The sequence below is a fragment of the Megalops cyprinoides genome, chromosome 24 (assembly GCF_013368585.1).
Source record: "Megalops cyprinoides isolate fMegCyp1 chromosome 24, fMegCyp1.pri, whole genome shotgun sequence".
Lineage (NCBI taxonomy): Eukaryota > Metazoa > Chordata > Actinopteri > Elopiformes > Megalopidae > Megalops > Megalops cyprinoides.
This window is the reverse complement of record NC_050606.1, coordinates 342,501-365,663: the sequence shown is the minus strand read 5'-3', so window position 1 is coordinate 365,663 and position 23,163 is coordinate 342,501. Positions and strand designations below refer to the sequence as shown.

Here is a 23,163-nt window from a genome sequence, read left to right as displayed (position 1 = left end):
CTAGTTCCTCACCCAATCGCAGTGGGGCGCCAATCTGCAGGAAAAAAAGAACACGGAGGGCGGAACAGCGCGAGAGCGGGAACAGACACACGAACCATACGTCCAGGGATGTAACACTCCACCTTTGGATGCTTTGTTGTTATCTATGTGTCAAGCTTAGCACAGATGTACATTTAGGGGGCTGAATAGCAATAATTTGGAACAATGCGCTATGTAAGTTGTACACTATAACACTGAAACAGAAAGCAAAAGCATACTGATAAAGATTGAGATGGAACTTTTTAAAAAAAATGTTTCACCAATAAAATGGTCATCTATTACTTGTGTCATTTGGATGCAAAATTTCATTTTGGGAGAAAGCATAATTTTGAATGGAGTGTTTGTTGCCTTCCACCTTCAGCCCTATTTTTGAATGAACATTTATAGACTACTTTAGGCTTGTGTCAGCCTCTGCATTCTCTCCGGAGCACAGAGGTGAGGTGAATGCAGTCCTCCAATACCTTCATACGCAGCCAAAGGCATGTTTTACCACTAAAAGTCACACACTGCGCTACAGAGGGGCCGATACAAAGGGGCTGCTGGCTGAAGGACTGGCTCTACTCTGCTGTCACTCACAGGTGCCTGACATATTGCTGAGAGTGGTGACATGTGGAAACCCCTGAGGACCTTCTCCCACCATGAGAGCTGATAGGTTTTTCCTGCATCCATAATGAAGATGATGTCAGCAGTGCCCTGGCCTTTATCCCATTTTCATTGCTTTACATGTACTGTAAAGAATTGTAAGGCTATGGCATGTGGGCAGACACCATTCCTGTCACCTAAATTACACATTTCCAACATCATTAGATCATTTCAAATCTAACCATTACCAATAACAGCACCCACCCCCTAACACTAACACTTAAAAACAATAACACTGAACTGGTGCAGAGCTGTAACCTGTAATTGTTGTTTCCAGTTTCTTGGGTCCTTGCGTCTGAGACACATTTTTACAGCTCTGTGGGTCGCTCAGTTTCATCAGTTGGAGTAATACAGTGATCAGAGAAACAGAGAGGATTCTGAGTTTCTTTGCTTCATCTGTTTGGGAATTATTTGAGAATTTGGGACCATTAATTTGGAGTTTTCTCCCCTGAACATTACTAAGATCCATTTGGGATTCACTCTGTGCATCATTATTAGGATCCGTTCAGGATTCACTCTGTGGAGCACTATTAGGATCTGTTTGAGGTTCATTCTGTGGGACACTGTTAGAATCCGTTTGGGATTCACTCTTTGGAACACTGTTAGGATCTGTTTGAGGTTCATTCTGTGGGACACTGTTAGAATCCGTTTGGGATTCACTCTTTGGAACACTGTTAGGATCTGTTTGAGGTTCATTCTGTGGGACACTGTTAGAATCCGTTTGGGATTCACTCTTTGGAACACTGTTAGGATCTGTTTGAGGTTCATTCTGTGGGACACTGTTAGAATCCGTTTGGGATTCACTCTTTGGAACACTGTTAGAATCCGTTTGGGATTCACTCTTTGGAACACTGTTAGGATCTGTTTGAGGTTCATTCTGTGGGACACTGTTAGGATCTGTTTGAGGTTCATTCTGTGGGACACTGTTAGAATCCGTTTGGGATTCACTCTTTGGAACACTGTTAGGATCTGTTTGAGGTTCATTCTGTGGGACACTGTTAGAATCCGTGTGGGATTCAGTCAGTGGAACACTGTTAGGATCTATTTGAGGTTCATTCTGTGGAATATGTTTAGGATCCACTTGCCGTTGACTCTGTGGATCATTACTAGCATCAGTCTGTTTCATTTTTTTGCTATTGTAATATACAACATACTTAAATACAACAGCTACAGCAACTACATATAAACTGACCACTGCTGCAGTAGAGCCCCGGGAACGATAATTTGGGTCTCGATTTTCGTCAGGATCTGCAATATAGAAATTGAAGACATCAAAATGAATGACACTGAATGAATCGGCTGAAATTCACTAAGTATGTGCATTACCACACCAGCAGATTCTGCAAGGGAACTTAGACATGATTTTAACATTAACTACAGATCCCACATCAGTGTAGCCTGAGAGAGTCTGCAGGGACAGTGTCAGTGTGGCGGCTGCAGGAGAAAGATGTGTTCCTCTCTCACCGGGTGCTGGGGTGTGGCACAGCTCTTTAACCGGGACGCTGCTGGTGGTCTTGCTGGCGGGGTTGCTGGCGGTGCAGAGGATGGAGTCTCCGGCTGCTGTGATTTGGAGGGACTCCGAGGAGGCGGAGTCTCTGCTGGGGGTCTCCCGGCATGTGAACCTGCCCTGTGTGCGGCTGCACTCTGACGCCACCCAGAGGCCATGCAGGGTGGAGCACTTCACCGTCACGTTGCAGAACTCTGCGCTGGACACGTTGGACAGCACCTCCATTTTAGGGGTGCTTACCTTCTCTGCACAGGTGAAAGAGCAACAGTCATTGCAGTATAATCTGAGCAAACATGTTGCAGAATGAAAAACAGATCTAGAGACGGCCACACCCACCATAGACTGTGAGCTGCACCCTGAAGTTGTGCTGGACTCCATCTTGAACTGTGAGTGCTCTGTAGGTCATAGAGTCATCCATGTGCAGCCTGTCAATCTGAAGGGATCCATTTTCTGTGTAGAGAACTAACCTGTCCTTAAACTGTGGCACTCGATCTGTTTTCATCCTTCCATTAATTAAATAGGCTATGACCTCATCACCGAAGAACCATTGGATTTGTGAGAACTTGTGCAGGAGTAATCCAGAAGGTAAAATGGCAGATTCATTAATCAGTCCATGGACTGTAAGGTGTACAGGCATGATTTGACCTTCAAAAGAGAGATAAAGAAGAAAATTAGTGAACACGACAGAACGCATCAATAGTAATAACTGAACGCCAAGCAGAACAACCTACACACACTCTGTCTCTCTCACACAAACACACATACACACACACACACACACACACACACACACAGTCTCTATCTCTTGCACTCTCTCTCTCTCTCTCTCTCTCTCTCTCACACACACACACACACACACACACACAGTCTCTCTCTCACACATGTACGTGCACAGGTGCACACACACAAACATATTCTTACACAAACGTGCACGCACCCGAAATTCAAAAGGCCTAAGTACAGTTAAAAATACAAAGACAATAGACAATACAATAGACTTAAAAATAAGTACATAAAATCATGACAATAATAATTGCATGTCTGTAAAGGATTCCTGGCATAAATTTAATCTAACTTGAATTTTCAATATGGTTCTATATCTATCCATTCACTGTTATCAAAAGTTCTGCCAGACCAGCTAACACCATTGACTGGAGTCTGGCTGTAGGTGTAAAGAACATAATCTGAAATGCTCAATATTTTGGTGAGGGCATCACAGCTAGGCAGCCTAAGTGAGCTTTCTAGCCCTAAGTCTCCCCGTCTGCAGTGTTATCCTGGTTTGCTCTGAGTGTTTAGAGTGCATCCACATTGATTTGATCCTCAGCATACTGGATACTGCATTGCTGGTATACATCACCAAGAGCCCAGTGCTGAATCTGCAATGCTACTCGTGTTCGAATGGCTGACGTTGGACCCAAAATTGCCAGAAGTGGTTTGTAATCAGCAGTGAGTATAAACATACATACATCAATAGAGTTACTTTTGTTCTAATTTCTTGATGCCAAAGATGTCAGTGGTTCCTTTTTGATTTGTGCATATTTGCTTTCTGCTTCAGTCTGGGTGCAAGATGCAAGATGCAGTCTGTGTTTTCGGTGATGTGTGCGGTCCCTGCTCCCTGCCGCTATCCCTGTGACTCTTCCTGGTCAGATACGCTGCTACCTGAAACATTGCCACATTACTGGCATAGCTAAGCTTTTCTTTAACCCTCTTCCACCCTGAGTTCGCTGACAAGTGTCACTTTATTTTGAAGGTGGACATCTAGCTACTGTTCCTGCTCAGTCTACAGGAGTCTTCTTACTGAAGGGTATCTCATCCTTGTCACCAAACATCTTAATAAATGGGGACTGAGACTGAGTTTCAAACATACAAGGAGAGGACATGACAGATGTTGAGGTTAAGGATTTAAGGGTTGGCTCGTTATCTTCCTTTTGGCCACTTAAATTATTATTGACATTTGACCAGCACATTTTTGTACATAACATTGACCACTGCTGGAAGGGCAATCAGATGGGAAACCGGAAGGGGCCATTTTGTTTCGGTTTTAGTGAGAATGCTTTAGCAGTTCCCCCCCACAAGGCCCCTATGCAGTAGAAAGACTCTGAAGAGGGAATAATAAAGTCCTAAGGTGGTGTAAATTCTGAACCTTCGGTGGTTTTATGTCTGTGTCTGTCTGCCGCTTCTCTCTCTCTCTTATGTGCACTGGAGTCTCACTTGTTTGGTCCTCTCAGATATCACACACTGATGATTTAGAAAACTGCTTAATTACACTTGTTTTTAATGATGCTGCTGCTACTTGTAAAACTAGGACCAGGTCAACATTAAAACATTCCCCTTGGCCTGACGACCACATACATAACTTAAGATGAATACAGAGAGTACAGGAATGTAGATGGAAAGTCTCCAAATTGCAGGTTCATTATCTGTAAATGAAGGATTTGAATACAAAAGCATTTTAATTTTTTTTTTGCGTATAATATACTAAATTGTTGGTAAAAGCCTGTACATCACAGAAAATAAACTCCAGTATTTTGAACCCCCCCCCATAGTGATCCTTTTGCTTCTCACATGAACCCATGACCGTCTGTGCAGCAGCCTCTTTGTGTCTGGTTACTGAGCTGATATCATTCCCACCTTCAGGTACCGCGGCCTGGCAGGGCGTTTAGTGTCTGTCCTCCTGAAGCCTGTAAAGCCGCACTTGAACCCATGACCTTCTGTTTACCTGCCTCTTTGTGTCCTCCCCTGACTGTCGATTCGCCGGAGCAATTTCACCACTCATCTTATCGAACGCGCTGAGCTTCTCACGGATACTCTGTCTTCCGCCAGAAACGCTTGCGGCCATTTGCCAGAGCTAGCACACAGTGAGCCCCTCTCCAAATCTCCAAAAACTGCATACCCCTACCAACAAACTATCACAGAAACGCGGGAAAATGAGGACTAACTCACCCAAACTCAGTGAAGTGAGGGAAAGAATCAGTAGAAACAGCAGCAAATGGCTCTTCGTCGCCATCGTGGCTCTGAGACTTTCAGTTAGTGACAGGAAGCCACAAACCAAGAGGAAGAGAATCTGGGTGGCGTTCCCTGCATGACGAGGGTGACGGGGACAGTCATGCTTTATATGGTCACCGCTTTAAGCTATAGACAGAGCCCACAACTGCCAGCTTTTATTCTCGGAATAACAGAAAACGACATGTTTTAGCCGGGGTCTTACAGGTCTTAACGGGTTGAAATAGGCAGATTCCATTTCAGACTCAGTGTGTGTAATTTCTGTCCTCCCACAACACGCCCCCCCCCCCCCTTGCAGGTATCCACCACAAACCCGCCATACAGATATTGGAAACACAGGCAGGTCAGAATATTATAAATCTTGTTTTTAATAAATTCGTGAAGTGTACAGTTAAACACAGTTGACTGCAGTAGTGCTCTCTCCCCCTGGCCCACCTCCTCAGCAGGGCAGGCGTCTCTGTTGGCGTGTGAGGAACTGATCTGCCTGTGTTTCCAGCATGTGTATGGCGGTGGTGGTGGATACCTGCATCGGGGGGGAGGGGGGGGGTTGTGGGAGGACAGAAATGACACTCTGTAGGCGTGTGAGGAGCTGATGCTCCGCAGCGTGTGTGGAAACAGCAGCACAGTCAGCGCAGACACTCAGAGCACCTTCCCTCCCGCCAGCCTGCCCTGCGCGAGGTGCACAATAACTTACACATCGACAATGGAAAAGAGAAGTCAGTGGGGCCACCCTCCAAAAAAAGGCGAAAAGGGGAAGGTCCCTCCATGCTGTCTCTGTGCTGCACGGTTTCCGTGTGAATCGCCGTGGGGCTGTTGGGGCAGCAGGGACACAGCAGATCTGCAGGCGGAGCACTGCTCCCAGGAGTGAATAAACTCTGTCCTCTTCAGTAAAGACACAGCCCTCTGCCTCTGCAGACTGCAATCCCTGAATCTGTGAGTGCCCCTTCTCGCTTTCCACTTCACTCCAGCTCTTATTCAGCTGATAACCAGACTCCTTTAGGCTGCGATCAAACGCCATCACTGCTGAGCATGGAGTTACTCTTCTCTGATGGACGATACTGACTGACTCCAGTGTCTCTGTGTGTCAGTCTGTATGTAGATCTTTATTTATATGTGTGAGGCAGTTTTATTCGCTTTAGGTTGCTGGCCGTAATGATTCATCAGTACTTGTTTATTCTTCATGTCTATAATGTGTGATATCAGATGGAAGCAGATTTGACTGTTGTTATGATGTCTGCTACATCCGTCTGCTAAAATACTGAATTATACTTTAATCTTCCATGACCTTTAGAGTGTATGCACTGTGTGTGCAGCTTTGGCGCTTTCCTGTGTACTTCTATACAGCAGTTGATTTCTCTCGTACAGTTTGTGAAAGACAGCCTTCACCTTCCCCCCAAAACTTTGTTAATTGTTTAAGGATTGTTGTCATTCCATTTCCAAACTTGTCAATAACCTAACTCATTGATTGATTTCATTCCATACAGGTTAATTGTTTAATTGTATTTGTCTGTGTGAGCCAGGCCTCTCCCTCTCTCTCTCCCTCTGTTGGCAAGCTTCTCCACACAGTTCACCTGCAGAACAGGTTTCGTTTTGATCTGGAAGTATACATGGGCATATACATGGGCATATATGCTAATTTGTGCTGTTTTTATTGATTCTAACACAGAGAAACACCATTAAGCAAGCAGGGGGCAGAGGGTGCGGCTGCCCCGGCCCCACGGTTCTTCGAGTTACAGAGGAGCCCACCTTGGGCCCCATCTGCCTGACCGAACATGCATTTTTGTTGTTTAGTTGAATATATTAATTAAAGTTTGTTTGTGTGTCTTGATTGCGCAAAAAATAAAAAGTCAGTCTGACAGACAGTCAACCGACCCCTATAGCTACGTTTCTCGCCGCGATATTTATTTTGAATAAGCAGAGACACAATAGAGTTACAGAAAACTTTATTCGCTGTCAAATATTCTTGTGTAAGTGTACAAACAGAAAAATTACGCCCTCTGTTCCAGTCCCAAAGTAGAAACTAGGCGATCACCGGCTGTCTTGTTTTATTTCCCATCGCCGTCACTGCTAACGGAGCCGCGATATTTAACTATTTTGAATGAGCAGAGATGTGTCACCTTAAAAATGTGTATTGAAAAAACACTGTGACATTTCAGTTTGGATTCATGGGGTGATGGTGTTAATTCATAAGCACGAGCTGAAGGATAAGAGTATTTGAATATAGCTCGTCTGAATTTTTGTTTCTTTAATATAGTAAGAAGTCTGTTGTCTGTTTAAAATGTGAGAGTAAGGATGGACCGGTGATCTTCTGTTAGGCCTTTTTACGTTGATCTTTAATTGATTAGTCACGCCTATGTCCATCCAGTAGAGGCAGACCGCAGGGCTTTCCTGCGATAAAGCCGTCGTTGAAAAAGCACTGCGAGCTGTAGCTCCATCATTCTCTCCCCTTTTCAGGTACTATATATCACTAATACAGTCAAAACGAACTGTGATTGTTTCGTTAAAATGCCATAATTATAACTGAACCCATGTTAAGTGTTTTTGTTAAGTTTATTTCGAGTTTTGTTTGCAAAAAGAAAATGCTATAGAACGAATGCTAGTTAATGAAAAGAAATTGCTAGCTAGCTTCTCTAGGTATCGTATACTGTTAACACGGCCACTACTGAGTACTACAGTTTTTGTGAATGTGAATTCACAAAAATTAGAATTATGATTGTGCATGCTAAAAAGTTAGTGCAGTTCATACCGAGTTCAGTATGAAAAAACAATGTTCGCCAGATGGGTGCAGGAGAGCGCGGTCTCTTTAAATCACCTTCTTTTGGTTATTTAGCTGCGTGTAAGTGTGTCCGCGTATCATTCTCATTCGCATTGAAACTATAGGAATTGACATTTGGATAAATGAAAAGTATTGTTGTACAATGTGTCTTATCATTTGGGATCTTGTAAAGGAAGTACGTATTTTATAACTGAAATGATAAACAGGGTAAAAGTGTAAACTAAAGTTTAATTTGGAAAACTAAGTGAACCACTGAAAGAGAATGTAAAAACATGCTTATGTGTCTGTTTGAAATATGTGTTCAATATGTTTGTGTTGCAGAGCTGAAGTCATAGCTCGTGTGAGTCCTGCGTAAAGCCATAGGTAGCAGGTAGCGGGTAGCAGGTAGCCGAGTGGTTGCAGCGGCTGCATCGCTCCCCCTGAGACCTGGTTAAGTAGCGTTGTTGCCGACGGGCTCACGGCATTTTTGCCTTTAGTTCAACCGGCAACGACGCTGCCTGTAAGGGGTTGGCAGCGAGCAGTGAGAACCTCGGTTCGAAACTCGCTCGCTGACTCCCGTTAACATGTAATACACAACACAGTAAGAGACCACCCGTTACATTTGCATAATTGATTGACGATAAAGCCGTTATTGAAAAAGCACTACGAGCTGTAGCTCCATCATTCTTTCCCCTTTTCAGACCCTACCCCCTTTCAGGGGTACAACAGAGACACAATAGAGTTACAGAGTCACAGTCCAGTATCCTTGTGTAAGTGTACAAACAGAAAAAGTACGCCCTGTGTTCCAGTCCCAAAGCAGGAACTAGGCGATTGCCGGCTGTCCTGTCCTGTTCCCATCGCCGTCACTGCTGATGGAGCCGCGGCATTTAAAAATGGTCTCACGCTATGAGGTGTGCTGAAATAGTAATCCGCATTTCTCTCCATTCTGCCCTTCCATCTCCGTACGTTTCCCCTTGTATCTGTCTTGCGTCTCCATACAGTCTATAATAGGCTGTATAAGGGCCCACTACAGGTCCTTGCCCCCTCAGTAATGAGCCATCCTCTCTGCCCCTGCCGTTAAGTTATACTCTATTCCGATATGACACATTGGATGCGTGATTGGCCTGTTTGTAACTCTGTAACCTCTGTATTGTAACTGTAATCTGTATCTCCCTCCCTGTTTTTCTGGGTCTGCCTCTGTCTCTGTTTCTCTCTCAGATTCAAATGAAGTTTATTGACAGGATAAACAGTGTTGCAAAGGCAGTCCTGTACAATAAGGAATATCACTAATCAAGTACAACTGTGTAGGTAAAACACAGTGTTGCAGAAGCAAGGTACACACACACTCTATGTCACATGCACACGTGTATGCACTCACACACTCTCACACACACACACACACACACACGGAGCTGTGCGGTGTCATTTTTAAATGCTCTTATTCACAGTGGCATAGATGGTCTCGGGTTTAGGAGGCGGGGCTCCTACTTGTCCCACGGTGTGATAGACTGTGGTCTCCTCTGGGGGGCGCTGTGACTCTGCAGTCCTCACTGTGTCATACGTGGATGCGAACTCTACTGCTGGAGTGCTACTCCTCCGCTGCTGCTGCTGCTGGGCCTATGGACACACACACACACACACACACACACACATACATACATACATACATACACACACACATACACACACACACACATGCACATACACACACACAGACACACACACATATACACACACACACATACACACACGGGCACACACACACACATACACACACACACACACACACATACACACACACACACACATATACACACACACACACATATATACACACACACACACACACACACACACACACACACACATACACGCACACACAGACACATAGATGTACAGACAGACAGACAGATAGAGACAGACAGGTTATTATTAATTCTTTTCAGAAGTATAAGAATAGTAGCAGCAGTAACAGTAGCTGTAGTAGTAGCGGTTGTTGCTGTAGCAGTCACAGTAGCAGTAGCAGAAGTAATTATTGTAAATGCAGCAGCTGTCTCTGTGGCATTAGTATTAGCATTAGTGCTAGTAGTTATTGGCATAGTGGTAGTTTAGTAGTGGTAGTAATAGTAATAACTGTGATGGTCACAGTAGAAGCTGAAATTAAATTCCCGCTCTGGCTGTAAGCTGGTCAGCTGATCTTGCTGCAGTGTAATTGGCTGAATAAAGCCCTTCCTCTCGGCCCAGCCAATGTGAGGCGGTTCTGGATCAGAATGGCTGTCCTGCGTCACCCAGGAGGCCGCAGCTCATTGGCAGAGCTGGAGACGAGTCATTCCCTCTCCACTGTGCAAGGCTCCGACACCCACGAAAGGCGCTATATAAAGCCATTGTGTTACAGCAGTAGTGACCGCAGCCTGTGGGCTTGCATATGTAATCAGGGCTGGACAGATCGAGATGAGCAGAGAGGGGCGTGACCAAGGCCACCAGAGGGAGCGGAGTAGAGTGGTGTGGCAGGAGTGTAGGGGTTGGGTGTGGCAGGAGTGTAGGGGTTGATGAAAATATGTGGGTGCTGTTCTTGCTATTGCTCCACAGTTCAAACCCAGAGTTTTGACGTGTATCTGATACATAACAGGTACCCAATGTCAGGAAACTGTAGACCAGCTGAGCTGCCATGTTCTGGATCAGCTGGAGAGATCTGATGGCATTTTCAGGGAGGTCAGTGGGATGGGAGTTTCAGCAGTCCGGTTCAGAGAGCGCGAGGGTCTGGACCAAACGCTGTGTTGATTTGGTAGTGAGAAAGGGATGGATTTGCAGCGGATGTTATATAGCATGTTACAGCAGGAATCTATCTGTCTGTGCTCCTGATGTTAGAGGTAGTGCTATAGGCCAGTATCCTGCACCACACCCAGCGGCTCTGAGATGCCGCCACCGTGCTGCTGTCATGGTGAAGGAGAGGTCCTGCAGGGGGGGGAGTCAGCTGACATGTGCAGCATTAGGCTTTCAGCTGTTTGCTGATCACCCAGCCGGGAGGAGCACTGAGGCCTTCAGGCAGGGGCAGAGCTCGCCCCATTGGGAGAGGAGTGCGCACACTGGCTGCATGGCTGTCTCACTGCATTAATCAGGACTGCTGAATTAACAAGGTACCAACATCTTCCTGTGATGAGACATCTCTCACAGCCAATACCGTGACATAATCAGGTCCAGAAACTCAGATGTGTAGCTTGTCTTCCCAGCAGCAGCAGCAGCAGCAAGACAGTAGCAGCAGTGGCAACAGCATTATCTTTAGTAGCAATAATAGTAGTAATAATAGCAGGGGTAGCATTAGCATTTATTGGTAGAGGTGGTGGTATCAGTAATAGCAGCAGTGTTAGCGGCAGCAGCAGTAACAGATTATTATGATTGTCATATTAATAATTCTACCTCAACAGAAGCATACTCTGTGTTGCACTGTGATATCTGCGATCCTGTGGAATTCAGAGTTCAGAATTTGATAAAAATGCACAGATTTGTGAGTAAAAACTCTGGGGATTTGATCTGTAAATGTAATAAAATGTCAGACTGCTAACTGGACACAGATGAGATTCAGAGCACTGTTCTTTAAGTGGCCTGGGAATATCCATCTCCACACAGTCAGTTACCAGGAGAAGAGAATCACTAGCTTACAGTGATCTACCACATCCTGCTTCCTCATGTGACATTAAGCACATCGTTAAAATTACCTCCACGCTGTCCGCGATTTCTGTAGATGTAGATGATGATGCTGATGAGGATGATGATGATGATGCAGGAGATGATGATGGTGACAGTTTTTACCTGGTCAGGTGGAGGTAATTGCTTTTGGCCTGCAGTGACATTCACAGGCTGTCAATCATCAGGACAGTGATGTCATCATGGTCTCTAACCCCACCTACAATGTGCTTTTTTAACAGTTATTAAACAATCTGCAGTTCTAATTTATTAACATTAAATGCACATATCATTCCATTGCTGATAAAACAAAGCTGAGTTCCCTCTTCATTAATTAAACTTGATCACTGTAAAGATCGCAGGTTCATTTTTATCATTTTAAAGTGGGGCTGAAAAACGTTTCCCTCCAGAGGGAGCTCACTGCTCTGATTCTCAGCTCAGCTCCAGCATGTTCCTGTGAGGAGAGACTCTCACACTGGACAGACTCACAGACACCACAGTCAGACCCATAGAAACTAAACTCAAACTCACAGACACCACAGTCAGACCCATAGAAACTAAACTCAAACTCGCAGACACCACAGTCAGACCCACAGAAACTAAACTCAGACTCTCAGATGCCACAGTCAGACAGACCCACAGAAAATAATTTCAGACTTAAAGACACTAGAGTCAGTCAGACTTACAGATGTCCTTCATGGGTTTTGATTGGGTCTCCATGCTGACCCGGTTACTGCTGTTGCAGTGGATGGTTCCGTTAGTTGCCATGACGATGATGTTCACTTCTGAAGGTGGGGTTTTAGATACTACCTGTGTGCAGTGGGTGTGGTCACAGGTGTAGGAGGCCCAATTGTCTTTAGCTGAGCAGTTCACTGACACATTGCAGTATCCTCCATCAGAGAAGAGTAACTCCATGCTCAGCTGTGGTTTGGGCGTGGCCGCTGCAACACAACAACCAATCAACTGAGCCAAAAATGTGACACATTATAATCATCCCACCTTCAGACTCTAGAACACCAGCCACCAACATTCTGCCCATCACACCTGACTGCAGGTAACAAACACACACACCTAAGTGTAACTTTACAGAACACACCTGCCTCAACAGGTGACCATGTGAAACCGGACGAATGATGTGAGATATTATATTAGTGATGCAGTCATGATTGTCTGATTGAAAGTCTCAGTATCTGTGGTGTTAACACTACATTTTTAATGCATCAGTGGTGATCTGTTCTGCTCCCATGTGTCTGTACTCTACACACCCCAGTGGTGATAAACATATGAGTGTGAAACAGATACCTTGAACAGAGAGTGTGTACGTAGCAACATCTCTGTCTGTTCCATTCTTATCAGTTATTATTGCTGTGTAGATTCCGCTGTCTCTCTCCTGCATGTTCTTCAGCAGCAGAGAGAGGTTCCTCTGGTCAAATTCCACCCTGTTCTCAAAATTTCCATATGTACTTATATAGTTAATTTCCTTAATGTATTGCAGTATGTTTGCAGTTCTATTAAACTTCCAGACCATGGATTTAATCTGGAGTTTATCATATCCCTGCACATCCAGACGATAGGAGCTCCCCTCCAGCACAAACACAGAGTCTTCAGCTCTAGAAACTGGAAAGAAGCAGAGAGAAACTTCATTTAAAAAACTTTACATGCACAAATTGGATTCATTACCAATCTCCAGTTTAGCTGTGTGGGTTTCTGTTACATGTCGCTGTTTGCATGAGTGCTGATGTCTGAGTTCTTCCTTGGGTGGATGGATACAAGGAGGTATGCAGGCTGTACACAACGTTTCAAAAATGTTCAGAAAATCCCATGAATTTACATCAAGCAACTGTCAATGTTTCAAAATGTTCAGTGACTTTGAAATCAATGGTAAGTGGAATAAACTTACCCAAATGTATCAGCACCTAGAGTATAAATTTGCAAATGATAGTTTTGAAACATGCAAGTTTAGTGAATTTCATAATGTCTTTGCAACCTAGTGTTGCATATTTCATACATTTAGACCCTCCAAAAGTCTGAAGGCAATAACCAGTTAAAACTATGTTTTCCATTTCCCAAGACCAACTTCTATTCATGAGCAAGTCATTGAGTAGTTATTTTGTTTGGTTACGAGTTTCATAACCAGCTTCAGATTAAAATGTTCCATCACATGTGTATGTAGCCAGTCACACCCAGTGATATAAGAAATAATTGTGAGGGTTTTTCCAGCTTAAAGACTCATCAGCTCCACCCCTTACAGAAGCACTGTCTGTGTCAAACAGTGCTAGCTACAGTAACATTACATAAAGAATAAACAATAAAAACACAATTTGCATTATACAAGATTTTGGCTAATTTTATTAAAAAAACATGATGAATACCGTTCATTTCTATATTTATATTATGAATGTAATTAAATTCATATGTAAAGAGCATTTATAGTATATATAACATGTGTTTTTACATTATTAAACTCCAGCCAATGAAAATGTTTGGCACTTTATTTCTGCTGTCTTTGCAGTTTCACTTCTCTCTCCCTGTTTCTCAGAAATGGCTGTGGGTAAGAATAGCATCCAGCTGTGTTATAGACGCTGCTCTGTTCGATCACCAGATCCCTGCCCGATCACCAGATCCCTGTCCCAGCACCAGATCCCTGCCCGAACACCAGATCCCTGTCCGAGCACCAGATCCCTGCCCCAGCACCAGATCCCTGCCCCAGCACCAGATCCCTGCCCCAGCACTAGATCCCTGTCTGAGCACAAGATCCCTGCCTGAACACCAGATCCCTGTCTGAGCACCAGATCCCTGCCCCAGCACCAGATCACTGCCCCAGCACCAGATCACTGCCCCAGCACCAGATCCCTGCCCCATCACCAGATCCCTGCCCCATCACCAGATCCCTTCCCGAGCACCAGATCCCTGCCCCAGCACCAGATCCCTGCCCCATCACCAGATCCCTGCCCCATCACCAGATCCCTTCCCGAGCACCAGATCCCTGCCTCAGCACCAGATCCCTGTCCGAACACCAGATCCCTGCCCCAGCACTAGATCCCTGCCCCAGCACCAGATTCCTGTCTGAGCACCAGATCCCTGCAGGTCACTGCCTCCTTCAGCATGTCCACTGTCCACAGACTGGAGGCAAGAATCTCAGTCTCAGCTCAGATTTCAGAACCACAGACAATACAACATTTTCAACAGAACAGTTCAACTTTTGTAAATACAATTAATAGAATTTAACCTTGCTGATGAATCTTTAAATTGTTATCAAATTAGCTCTTGATATTTGCAATTGAGATTTAGGATAATAAATAAATGGTGTTGCCATTTTATCTTTCCAAACTCATGCTGTGTGTATGAGTATGCTCACAATGAAAGCACACGGTTTACACCGTTAGAGGTCTGTACCTAGTAGCTGTTTTCTCACTGGGATCAACGCCTTATTCTCTCAGGGCTATAGAGACTGACAGTAATGAATCTCCATTTCAGTGGCAGAACTCAGTGCTTTTCAGTGCTTCCTTCAGTCCCTCAGGTCTGGAGGTGTGTGATCTGAAATGACCCCACCCTTTGCTGGCATTCTCAGAAACCCTGTTAATGTTTCATATGAAACGGCACAGACATGCAAACTCACCGGAACTCCCCAACACCAACGCAAGACCCCACACAGAGAGCGGCTTCATCCATACTGTCTTCATCTTACGCAGAAACACTGTTCTGTCAGCCAACCAGAAACTAGAGAGGCCAGAATTGGGAAAAACTAACATCTTCATACGTCACACTGTGTGTGTGTGTGTGTGTGTGTATGTATGTGTGTGTGTTTTGGATGTCTGTTTTAGTGGGAAGTTTGAATCAAATTAGTAGTTAAAAATCTCCATAAATCACTGGATATGTGCATGTACATATACTGTAAATATATGAAAATCACAGAATGCAATTCAAAACATTGAAAGAGCCTTTACTTTTGTGGAATTACATGTGTGTTGTATTACTACATCATTAAACAGCAACCAGTGAAGAGGTTTGGCAGTTTATTTTTGAAGTGATTTTTGCAGTCTTTGCAGTTTCACTTCTGTTACCATTTCTCAATATCTCTGTGGAGCACTGTTAGGATCGGTTTGGGATTCACTCAGTGGAACACTGTTAGGATATGTTTGGGATTCATTCAGTAGAACACTGTTAAGATCGGCTTGGGATTCACTTAGTGGAACACTGTTAGGATCGGTTTGGGATTCACTCAGTGAAACACTCTTAGGATGGGTTTGGGATTCACTCAGTGGAACACTCTTAGGATTGGTTTGGGATTCACTCAGTGGAACACTGTTAGGATGGGTTTGGGATTCACTCAGTGGAACACTGTTAGGATGGGTTTGGGATTCACTCAGTGGAACACTGTTAGGATGGGTTTCGGTGGACTCAGTGGAATGCTATCATCATGTGAATCTGCACTCGATAAATAAAGGAAATTGAAATGTATCACATTGAATGAATCAGCCGAAATTCACTGACATCTTACCACACCAGTAGCTTTAGCAAGGCAACCCAGCATAGACTGCTCTTTCCCCTTAATGCAACCCTATTTAGGAGTTACAGGCTGTGTGCCAGGCTGGTCTCACTCTGATTCACTCACACACACACACACACACACACACACACACACACAGCGCACTACAGAGTGGTTCACTCACACACACACACAGAATGCAGCACAGAGTGATTCACACACACACACACACACACACACACACAGAGCGCATCACAGAGTGATTCACTCACACACAGACAGAGAGATTCACTGGACACCATGGGCTGCCCTGCTGAGGTAAAGCAAGCAGCTGATAGGTGCCTGAGAGAGCAGAGATGAGGGAACTCCTCTTAGAGAAACTGTTGGAATGCTGGATGCAGTGAATGCCATTTTTCTGTTTTTTCCCCTTGTAGGCCTGTCTAATTCACGTGTTTAACTGAGTCCTGTGTGGTTAAGCAGTGGTTGGGAGCGCAGTGCCCCCCAGAGGAGCCACAATGAAAAAACAGAAACAGGAAGTGGGAAAAGGGGGTGAGGAAGTGACCTCAGTGGAGGAGTTGGCAGGCTTTAGGGAGAGGCCTGGGAGAGCTGGTGAAATGTTTGATGTTTATTTGGCTACACTCTGGAAAGGTACAAGAGAAGGATGATCCAAATGAAATTGTGTTCATCTATTCATGTGTCACAGATATTTATTCACCTAACAGCCAAGATCAGAACCTGACAATTATACATCCAACATGGGAAACAAGGCCTGACCATCCCTCCGCGAGTTTGGGTTTTTCTCTTTGAAGAAAAGTGGGTGAGCTGGGACAACTTTTTAATTTTTTTTGCATTGCAATGCTGTTTATTACTGAATGTTCATCTTTGTTTTCCTGAGGAATACAATGGTGTGGGCTTGCTTCTTTTGTTTGTTTTCCTAGGATTTTTAGGGATCCTGGACATTGAATTTTTCTCTGAAATACATGGGACATTGCTCCTCATTTTGCCCATTTGGTGTACATGGTGTCTGAGGTTTTGTGGTTCACTTTTGCATAAAGCAACTAAAACTCTGCTGAGTCTTGGCTGTGGTAACATTGCTGAAATTCAGGAGTGCTTGGGCAGATTGCTGTAGAGTGGTGGCCCATGGGGAGATTGCTGACCGGACCTTTTTACACTTGTGGAAATACTGTAGCTGTGAGAGTTGAGGACGTCACAGCAGTTGATTAGGAGAACCAGGTGATGTTGATCATGTGTCCAGTTTATTGAATTAATTGTATGTAGGAGATGATGAGGAAAAATTCCTCAGAGGACAATGTTGCATTGCCTATAGAGACTGATAATATCAGACACTGTAGCTCTAATAAATGACTACACTGATACATTTGAGCAGGAAGGAAGCAGGTGTAGAAGTCTGCATGTGTATGTAAAACCCATGAGAAGAAGCCTTGAGAACTTAATAACCTGTTTATCAAGCGGCTGGAACAGGGTGTGGTGGGATGTTTGCAAAGGTGGGATTGAGACAAAGTGTGGGATTGTGAAAGTTCCTTTTCCAGCTCTCCTGCCCCCCACTCTGCCCACAGCTGTCCCCAAACACGCGGGAGTCTTCACTCTGCCCACAGCTCTCCCCAAACACGCAGGAGTCTTCACTCTGCCCACAGCTCTCCCCAAACACGCAGGAGTCTTCACTCTGCCCACAGCTGTCCCCAAACATGCGGGAGTCTTCACTCTGCCCACAGCTCTCCCCAAACACGCGGAAGTCTCCAGGAAGCTGTCGCTCTGTGCAGAAAAGCAGCTGCTCACTTTGACTTCCCTAAAGCTGGTGAATGTAGAGACACATCAGACTAAAACTTCCAGAGCGATGTGGGAACTTCTTCTCATTAATGCCCATGTTAGATGCTGAATTGACAGGAACACTCAGTGCAGACTTGACAGGCTTGGCAATGAGTTTGTGGGCTGAGGAGAGTATGTAAATAGGCTGCATTTTAGCCAGCTCTCCTGGCTGCATAACTACCCACTGACTGCCAGTCAGGCACTGAGGAAAAACTCACATGGTGCAAACTCCTGAAAAATTTCTGAGAGATTTTGCCTATGACTACAGACTGCTACAAGTTTAAAATGGAGCCATACATGAACGAGCGTTACCTAGCTACACAAATCTTTAACAGCTGCAGTCCAGAGCTGTCGAGTAGTTTGAGGGAAACTGTTCCTTCAGCTGAACAGTAGACAGGGGTGGCTCCATGGAGGAACGTGACTGGGCTTCCTCAAGGGATTATTGTACTGGAGTCAATAGCCACTCAAATTGTGAAAAAGGAATTTTAAAAAGCCTCCATGAAAATGGCCCATGAATCAGATGTGCTCCCAAACCACAGAATTCCCCCACAGACCTGTTAAGACCTAACATATCTTCAGTTCTGTTGCGATGGAAGCCACTCTGGATAAGAGCATCTGCTGAATGCATGTAATGTAATGTAATGTGATGGTGCCTTGAAATTATCAAGTTGTTTTTTAGTTTTGAGTGTGTAAACTATGAAATGCTGTGTATGTTACCATTTCTGTCTGTTTCAGTAGCAAAACAATAGCTAAAAGAGACTGGAGTAAATGCTGAAATGTTTGGAAGCGTGAGGAAGCTGCTCTTTCTCTCCTCAGTGAAGCAGAAAGTTCTGTAATAATGGAAACAGGGTCTGCTGACAGGCGGTCAGACTGCGGTTTTCAGCTGAATTTCTCTTTCCTTTGTGTCACTTCCTGTTCTTCAAAGGGGAACTCTGCCTCTAACCAACAACTTCCTCATTTAGCTTGTGCAACTGTGTCAACCATGAGGGCAAAATGGAGCAGATCTAAACTGTGAGTGTAACTGTCTGCCTCTCCCAGGTGGAGATGTGATTGGTTGGGAGTGTGGCTGTCTGCCTCTCCCAGGTGGAGATGTGATTGGTTGGGAGTGTGGCTGTCTGCTTCTCCCAGGTGGAGATGTGATTGGTTGGGAGTGTGGCTGTCTATATAATAATGTAAAATTGTGGGATTGATGAGGAGAGAGAGATGAGGAGATGCAGAGGCTACCAGGGAAATGGCGCTGATGTGATCTTTTACACTTGCAGACTTAATGAATTAGTTAATACAGACATTGAACTGATGCACGACCATCACTTTTATATAAAAGCCAAAGTGAACATCGACTGTCAGAGGGGAGTGCTGGAACTCCAGAGACTCACCTGCGGAGCAGGGAATGCTTTGATCACAAACACCTGGAAGGTTTTTCACCTGCCTCAGTTTTCCACAGCTCTTTCTCTTTCCATTATTGGCAGTATTAAGGTGATTAACATTAACATGAATTAAAATAAGATGGCTCTTTGTCAGAACCATGAATCATTTTACTGTAAAAGCACAACAGCAGTAATTTATTTTAGGATGTCCTGTAGTTTGTCCCTCAGGTTACAGGAACTTGTATTTCTTGCATTAATGGAGGGTTAATTGGAGGAATGTAAAAATCCCTTCATTTCCCCCTGAGATTAATGTCACAATATCACTCTCTCCATTTCCCTCACTCTCACCCTCTGTCTTTATATCAAAGGATTCAAAAGATTCAGTGATTCAAATTGTCTTTATTAGCATAGCGGCAGTAATGCAGTGTTGCTAAAGCACTTTAGCCTCATCCCTACAAGAAAAAATACAACAGTGTAAACAAAAAACATGAAAATGAACAGAAACATGAATAATAACCAAAATAACACAAACAAAAATGTGGGAATAAAGCAGATGTGCCGTTGCAGAGAGAGGGGCTCTCTGGGTTAGGGTTGAGACCTGGCGTTTTCGGGGAAATCATAGCGACGGCAGGCCGCAGGAGCGACAGCACTGCCACAGAGGCTGCTCTGTGGGAGAAACGCTGCTGAGTCTCTGCCAGGCAGAGTCAGGCCCGGCATTGCAGGCCGTTACAGCACATTTCAGCCACTCCCTTCTTCTCTTTCTCTCTCTTTCTCTCTCTTTCTCTCCTTGGTTTGTTTGTTTGCCCTGTGAGTTCCCCTCGGTTCTGGGCTCGGGTTCTGGGTCTCCTCGTCTCTGGGTCGAAATGATGGAGAAGCAGCTTAAACTCGGTATCACTCTTACCTGCAGCACCTCCCTCTTACCTGCAGCACCTCCCTCTCACCTACAACACCTCCCTCTCACCTGCAGCACCTCCCTCTCTCCTGCAGCACCTCCCTCTCACCTACAGCACCTCCCTCTCTCCTGCAGCTCCTCCCTCTCTCCTATAGCCCCCCCTCTCACCTGCTGCACCTCCCTCTCTCCTACAGCACCTCCCTCTCTCCTACAGCACCTCCCTCTCTCCTATAGCCCCCCCTCTCACCTGCTTCACCTCCTCTCACCTGCTGCACCTCCCCCTCACATGCACTGTGATAACAGCTGACACCATGGCAACCAGACCCACAGAGAACAGCGCTGTCTTCAGCAAGCACACTGAGAGACCTGCAGGGGGCGCTGCAGGAGAGACAGAGACAGAGAATAAAACAGAGAATAAAACACATATACACCATTACAGCCGGTAACCTACGGAGAATAAAACACATATACACCATTACAGCCAGTAACCTACAGAGAATAAAACACATATACACCATCACAGCCAGTAACCTACAGAGAATAAAACACATATACACCATCACAGCCAGTAACCTACAGAGAATAAAACACATATACACCATCACAGCCAGTAACCTACAGAGAATAAAACACATATACACCATCACAGCCAGTAACCTACAGAGAATAAAACACATATACACCATCACAGCCAGTAACCTACAGAGAATAAAACACATATACACCATTACAGCCAGTAACCTACAGAGAATAAAACACATATACACCATCACAGCCAGTAACCTACAGAGAATAAAACACATATACACCATCACAGCCAGTAACCTACAGAGAATAAAACACATATACACCATCACAGCCAGTAACCTACAGAGAATAAAACACATATACACCATCACAGCCAGTAACCCACGGAGAATAAAATAAAATACCATCATAGCACTGTTCCACACATACAGACACTCCATCACACATGTGCACACATACTCAGATACATTAACACACACACGCACATACATACACATACTCATATGCAACAAATGCTCACACTCTCACATAAACTCTCAGATTTACCTTTTTTCCAGTAATTTCTGATACATATCATCATAAGTGCGCTATGAAAGAGCACAAACCTCATCAGCGCAAAATGACCAGAACTAAATATGAAGTTTATCTGACTATCCTCTGCATTCTGACCGCAGTGTGACCACATACTGACCGTGCTCCTGGCAGGGAGTGATGGTCACGCTGGCGGTCTGTGAGCTGACGGGGTTGGAGGCAGTGCAGGAGTAGATCTGTCCTGTGTGGGGCAGCATCACCGTCTGTCTGTCCTCCTCCCCAGGAATCCTCTCTCCATCTCTGGACCAGGAGAGCGCCACCTGGCTGCTACCATTCACACTGCAGCTCAGAGTCACGTTACAGGTGCTGTTGTCTGAGCTGTAGCTCACCTGGGCATTTACCTGTACTGAAACAATCCTCTCTGTGGAGGGAGAGAAGCAACAGCCAGCCTTTAACTGCAGGAAGAAGGAAACAGAGCTACACAGAACTTTAATTATTTTACATAATCTATACATCTTTAATATAGATTAGGTATGTGCAGAGACAATGACACACCCATCACTGTACAGAAACTCTGATGTACTCACCATACACCTTCAGAGTTATATGTTCTGGGCTGAAGGACCCTGATGATCCTACACAACTAAACCCATATTCCCCAGAGTCGTCTTCTCTTAGAGGGCTGATGGTCAGAGACCCAGTTTTATTATTCATGCTCAGTCTGTCTGTAAAGGCTGGATCTGTGGTTAATTTATTGTTGGCAAACTTGATGATAATGGTTTTGTCTTTTTTCCACCGTAATAATGTTGGATAAGCTGATTTATTTATCTCCGTGGGCAGCACAATGGACTCTCCCATAATTCCATTCAGCACTGAAGCTCCGCCCACATCACACACCTGCAGCACTGCAGACACAAAAACACAAGAATTACTGTAAAACACAACTATTACTGTACAACACAGCAACAACAACTATTACTGTACAACACAACTATTACTGTACAACACAACTGTTACTGTACAACACAACTGTTACTGTACAACACAACACCACAACTATTACTGTACAACACAACTATTACTGTACAACACAGCAACAACAACTATTACTGTACAACACAACTGTTACTGTACAACACAACACCACAACTATTACTGTACAACACAACTATTACTGTACAACACAACACCACAACTATTACTGTACAACACAACTGTTACTGTACAACACAGCAACAACTGTTACTGTACAACACAACTGTTACTGTACAACACAACTATTACTGTACAACACAACTGTTACTGTACAACACAGCAACAACTATTACTGTACAACACAACTGTTACTGTACAACACAACACCACAACTGTTACTGTACAACACAGCAACAACTATTACTGTACAACACAACAGCAACACAACTATCACTGTGCAACACAACAACACAACTATTACTGTACAACACAACACCACACCACAACTATTACTGTACAACACAGCAACAACTATTACTGTACAACACAACTATTACTGTACAACACAACTGTTACTGTACAACACAACTATTACTGTACAACACAGCAACAACTATTACTGTACAACACAACTGTTACTGTACAACACAACTATTACTGTACAACACAACTGTTACTGTACAACACAGCAACAACTATTACTGTACAACACAACTGTTACTGTACAACACAACACCACAACTGTTACTGTACAACACAGCAACAACTATTACTGTACAACACAACAGCAACACAACTATCACTGTACAACACAACAACACAACTATTACTGTACAACACAACACCACACCACAACTATTACTGTACAACACAGCAACAACTATTACTGTACAACACAACTATTACTGTACAACACAACTGTTA

The 23,163-nt window shown here is 44.4% G+C and overlaps 1 protein-coding gene across 1 annotated transcript; it reads right to left on the bottom strand.

Moving 5' to 3' along the window:
* Window positions 1-5,225, bottom strand: LOC118771459 (T-lymphocyte surface antigen Ly-9-like). The gene is made up of 5 exons (XM_036519467.1): window positions 5,132-5,225; window positions 2,525-2,833; window positions 2,146-2,433; window positions 1,767-1,929; window positions 1-34 (listed from the first exon to the last, which is right to left on the bottom strand). The coding sequence occupies exons 1-5, from the start codon at window positions 5,193-5,195 to the stop codon at window positions 1-3; spliced, it is 858 nt and encodes a 285-aa protein (XP_036375360.1). The 5' UTR covers window positions 5,196-5,225.
* Between the last annotated feature and the right edge of the window lie 17,938 nt (window positions 5,226-23,163).

Bases quoted from the DNA above. Each gene is read 5' to 3' on its own strand.
- LOC118771459 (XM_036519467.1), bottom strand. From the start codon at position 5,195: ATGGCGACGAAGAGCCATTTGCTGCTGTTTCTACTGATTCTTTCCCTC. The intron at 2,834-5,131 runs GTGAGTTAGTCC...TCTCTTTTGAAG, and splicing joins CCTCACTTCACTGAGTTTGG to GTCAAATCATGCCTGTACAC. The intron at 35-1,766 runs GCAAGTGGATCC...TTTTTCCTGCAG, and splicing joins AATGATCCACAGAGTCAACG to ATTGGCGCCCCACTGCGATT.